The sequence below is a fragment of the Maylandia zebra genome, linkage group LG7 (assembly GCF_041146795.1).
Source record: "Maylandia zebra isolate NMK-2024a linkage group LG7, Mzebra_GT3a, whole genome shotgun sequence".
NCBI lineage: Eukaryota > Metazoa > Chordata > Actinopteri > Cichliformes > Cichlidae > Maylandia > Maylandia zebra.
Genome location: NC_135173.1, coordinates 26,630,820 through 26,636,303, shown reverse-complemented (window position 1 = coordinate 26,636,303; position 5,484 = coordinate 26,630,820). Strand labels below are relative to the sequence as shown.

The 5,484-nt window shown below is 40.3% G+C and overlaps 1 protein-coding gene across 1 annotated transcript; it reads left to right on the top strand.

Moving 5' to 3' along the window:
- Positions 1 to 5,484, top strand: LOC101481950 (serine/threonine-protein kinase pim-3). The gene is made up of 6 exons (XM_004556281.2): positions 1 to 235; positions 857 to 966; positions 2,022 to 2,072; positions 3,377 to 3,740; positions 3,986 to 4,162; positions 4,928 to 5,484. Exons 1-6 carry the CDS (start codon positions 103 to 105, stop codon positions 5,128 to 5,130), a joined length of 1,038 nt encoding a protein of 345 aa, XP_004556338.1. The 5' UTR covers positions 1 to 102; the 3' UTR covers positions 5,131 to 5,484.

The following is a 5,484-nucleotide window of genomic DNA, read 5'->3' as shown; positions in this document are numbered from 1 at the left end:
ACTTCTGGGTTTGCGCTCTGTGGACCACATCCGGAATGGATTTTAGGTTATGTTTATCTCTCCCGTGAGAGGAGCCGAGGACTGTTTTTTTTTTTCCTGAGGATGTATAGCGCCAATAATTTCTCGGTGCGGTTGAATTATTCGGGAGAAGTCAGGAGCAGCATGCTGCTCTCTAAACTGGACACCCTCTCACACATGTCGTTCAGCATGGACCTGCCGGTGAAGCTCCTGCAAGGTAACAGCCTCGACTTCGCAGCTGTGTCCATTTCACGTCACTTTATTTTACCCGCCACGCTTCAAGTCTTAATCAGAAATGGATTATTCGAAGCCGGGATTTCGAATCGGGTTGGAAAATCTGGGTCATCTGATACAAAATACAGATTTTTCTGGACTTAGTTATTCATTTAGCTAACATGTGACTAAACTAAAATGAATTTATTATTATTATTATTATTATTATTATTATTATTATTATTATTATTATTATTATTATTATTATTATTATTATTTTAAGTATTGAAATCAACTCAGCCTGAATGGAGCTAGGACACCTTTACCCCAATCGGAGGGACTTAAACCACTTAAAGTTTCATATATCTGCCGAATACATGGCGATCATTGTTTAAATTAGGACATTTTCAGGCCAAGGACGGGACCATTTTGACATCTAGGTGTCTTGTATAACGTAAAGTGAGTTTTTGTCTTTGCTTTAAACGTTGCAAGTGTATTCGGTGATGTGTACGTTTGTGTCGACGATTACACGCAGTTCTAATCGCGGGACGTACTATGTTGGGGTTTATTTGCAAAGTTGACATGACTTTGATTAGCCCTGACTTTTCTTCCCTGTGCTCTGCAGCCAACGCAGAGAAGCAGTCGCTTGAGAAGCAGTACCGGCTGGGTCCGGTTCTCGGCAGTGGGGGATTCGGTACCGTTTACTCAGCTGTTCGCCTCGCTGATGGTTTGCCGGTAAGAACCGAGGGGCGGCTTTGTTTTGGTCGCAGCACATGGCCAACTCTCATTGTCAAGATGCCTTGTAGCAGACAGCTGAGTTTCCTGTTTGACCCTTCAAAATCAAGCCGTACTTGAATGTTCGAGTTTAAAAACAATAACTGACAATCCTACTTAAATATTTTGTATTAGGCCTCAAGGTTCTTGCATTAAAAAGGAAGACTGAATTTGAGACTAAATGAAAACAATTATCTCAAATACGAATTAATTGAATTGAAATAATGAATTGACAGTCATTAATTTTTCAGTCTTTGTTAATTTGGTCCAGTCTTTCAACAGCCAGAATGAAGAGGCATTGTTTTATTTAAGACCAGTGTCTACATGACTTGTAGTCTGCTCTGAACTTAAATCTTGTTGTTTTCTCCAGTAAATGTGTCACATTCATATGAATTCAATTAATCTAGGCTTTGTTTTTGTTTTTTTAATTGTTGTTTTCAATTACAGCATCTCCTTAGTCTGTTAAAAGTATTGGCTTCTCGCCTACATTATCATTACAATTTTCCATAGCTGTAATTTTATCTATCATCATTTTATTATGTAATTAACAAAAAATTGAAAATTCCGTTTCTTTTTGTCAGTTCGGAATAAAAAAAAAAACTTTTTCAGATGCTGCTTTTATTTAAAACCCACATCTGTCACTCTTACTTCCTCTTTTACTGCTATCAGCTGTGCAGCTTGACTCAGTGCTGGCATGCCTGGCTCATGTCTTTGTTGTCACAAAGAAAGCTGGTTATTAAACAAAAGTGCTTTACTCTCTGTTCCTTCTGCTAAATCTTTACTTATTGGAAGTAGGAATTTGACAATAATAGTTATTTTAATTACAGTGGGAAAATAAAGTTATTTCATAAATCAGGAACAACATTGTTAGACCAAAAGATTCATATTATCAGCATGCACAGATCTACCCTAAAGCTGCTGTATGATGGTTTGTATTTTAGTATAGAAAGAGAATTTATTCAGTTTTATTCTGAGGATATGTTTATAATATTTTGATGGTGTTTATTTACATGTAGGTGGCAGTGAAACATGTGAGCAAGGATCGGGTGACTGAGTGGGGTTCTCTGGTAAGGGCTGCCTGCATTTCTACTTGCAGTTTAACAGTTTTAATTGCCTTACTACCTGTTTTCTTACCACTTCAGCTTCTATTACTATGTGAAATTATCTTTCGTGTTCACAAATAGATGAATAAAATGAATATTAGGGGTGGGGGGAAAAAATCGATACTGTGTAGTATCGTGATATTTTGTTTGCTAATAATGTATCGATACAGGGACAGCAGAAATCGATATTTTGTTACAAAAAAAGTTTTTGTGGACTGGAACATGCTCCGACTTCAGAGCATGTTGATCCTTTTTCTGAGCAAGAATCCTGACATTCCTTCACTGTCCAAATGTGTTTAACTTTTTTTTTGGCAGCAATAAACATGACAGTTTACTTATTTTAATTTAAGACATGTTTTATTTTAATTAAGTTTAAAACTTTATTTAATGTAAAATTATATTTTGTTTTAATTTACTTTCAAATTCTTCAGTTGCTGAAGAGGCTGCATAGGTTTCACAAATTGCATAGTTCAGAATAGCTATAATTGTGCCAGATGGTTGCATTCAGTTAAGTTGGACTAGACTGTAAAACAAACCGATCAGTTTGTCAACAATAAAACTGACTGAAATGAGAGAGAGACTGAGTGTGAGACTTTGATATTAGATAAAATGAATATTGATAGTTTACCTTTATGTACAGAATCTGAATATCGCAAAATATTTTAAAAAATTGCAATAATATCGTATCGTGCGTTAAGTATTGCGATAATATCGTATCGTGAGATGTATGGTGATTCCCACCTCTAATGAATATGTCTGGTCAATAACTAAGTCTAACTTTCTACTGCTGCTATGTATGGCCCATGAAGCTTCTTACTGTGCCCCCAGTTTCCTTGTGTTCTTTGCATGCTTTGGTATAGTTGCATGACTGGTTATCATTAGACAAAAAAGCCACTGTCAGAGTGCGTGTGCTTCTGTAGGATGAGGTGCTTGTTGCATGAATGCATTAAATGATTTAAAAATCAGGATATAGGTTTTGTTTACCTTAACTTTATAAACTGCTGTAACAAAGGAACATCACAACTGTTGGGACAAATAAAGTATATCTTGTCTTTATAATCATAAATTTTTTACCAAGCAAAACACCCCAAACACCTTAGTTCCTTGTTTTTGGATTTGTTTGGATTTCCAGCAACCTGTTGGTCCTCATGTGCCATTCTTCATAAAAACCCACATGATCGTCTTCCTCTTCTTTGCATACTTTTATCTGTATTTAACTTGATGTAATTTAAAGGACGACATCCTGATTATTTAAATTGCTCTCTCAGTCCGGAGCTTTAATTCCTTTAGAGATTGTGCTGCTGAAGAAAGTGAGTGGGACCTTTGCTGGCGTGGTGCAGCTCTTGGATTGGTGGGAGCAGGCGGATGGCTGGTTTATAGCGATGGAGCATCCCAAGCCATGTCAGGACCTGTTTGATTACATCACAGAGCGTGGCGCTCTTGATGAGGAGGCAGCACGTGGCTTCTTCCTGCAGGTACTGGAGGCCATACGTCACTGCTATGCCTGTGGCGTTGTCCACCGTGATATTAAGGACGAGAACCTGCTGGTGGACCTGAGGACCGAGCAGGTCAAACTCATTGACTTTGGCTCAGGGGCTGTTCTTAAAGACACTGTCTACACAGAGTTTGATGGTGAGTCCAAATGTCCCATTATCTGTCACTGTTTTTGTGTCTGTCACTATTTTGTGCTCCCACCCACACATCCCCCACTCACACACACAAAATTACTATTTAGAGATGGATCATTATGCTCAGAAAGTTGCCTTCATTGATGAGGAGGACATGTTCCTGACTCTATAGGCAGCCAGGAGTTGCAGCTGGAGCCATTGCTTGGCTTTAAAATGCCTGATGCTTTTCTGTATTTGTCCTCCCTGCAGGGACACGAGTATACAGTCCTCCAGAGTGGATCCGATTCCATCGATACTATGGGCGACCAGCCACCGTCTGGTCACTCGGTGTGCTGCTGTATGACATGGTGTGTGGCGACATCCCCTTTGAACATGACGAGGAGATCCTAACGGGACAGATCTATTTCAGGCGGAAAGTCTCCTCGGGTCAGTCTACCTAGTGATAGAAATTGTCTATTGTCTCTGTTCCTGTTTTGCAGCATTGGCATTTTTAGTGGCAAAGAGGGTGGGAAAACTGACCAATGAACTGACATCATACACACAAATGCTCACAAGCATGAAGCATGAAAGAGGCTATCCTGGGCTCTGTTTCATGAAACAACTTCATCCACTCTGAGTTGATTGACTCTATTTACTAACACACTGTGCCAGTGCAAGCTGGATTATGGCAGAAAAAGAAGTGCCAGTATTTACAAAGACAGTGCAATGACAAGATTGTGTATAAGAGCTGGAAACTCAGATTGTTGTGACTCACCCTATTGCAGGGGTCTCAGTCCTTGAGGGCCGGTGTCCCTGTTGCAACACACCTGAATAAAATTAGGTCATTAGCAAGAGCATAGAACTGCATGCTGAAGTGTCAACCCCTAACCCTACTAAAGTAAATTTAAGTTAATGTAAGTGTTTGGAAAAATGTACTTCTAAAAATACTTTTGCACCATGTTCATTCACTCATGAGCTGCTGTAAGATGAATCAAATGGCTGAATTGCCACCTCAGCATGCACTCAAGTTCTACAGTCTTGCTAATGACCTACTAATTGTCTTCAGGTGTGCTGCAATAGGGACACATGGAAAAGTTTCAGGACAGCGGCTCTCAAGGACTGGAGTTTGAGACCCCTGATATAAATGATTGGTCATTGGTCAGTGTGTTGTGCCTCAAGCTTTTGTACTAGTAGTTTATCTTTCTGTTGCAGAGTGCCAGCAGCTGATTGGCTGGTGTTTGTGCCAGCAGCCGTCCGACCGGCCAACCCTGGAGCAGATCTTCCTCCACCCTTGGTTGATGGGCAGCAGGGCTCAGCGAACAGACGAGGCAGCCATCACACTTCATGCTGTCAAAGATAACACCTCCTGCTCCTTCTTGAATCCATCTTCCTCCTACTCCCCTCCCAACCAGTAGAATCTCATGGTGGGCATGGTTTGGACTTGACTGACAGCTGTCCTTCAGTGTCTATGACATGTCGGTGGGAGTTGTTCACAGTTGTGGATGAAGTTTGCTGCTGTGGCGCAGCTTTGTGCTGCGTTAAAAGTGCCTTGAATTTGTTTATTTAAAGCTGCTATGGGGAAAGTGTCATTCATTGGCAAAAACCAGACTGCAAAGGGAGAGAATCTCTAGACCAGGGCTGCCCAATCCCAGTCCTCAAGAGCTACTATCCTGCAGCTTTTAGATGCATCCCTACTCCAACACAGCTGAATCAAATGGTTTGATTACCTCTTCAGCATGCCATCATGTTTGGTAAAGGCCTTATAACAA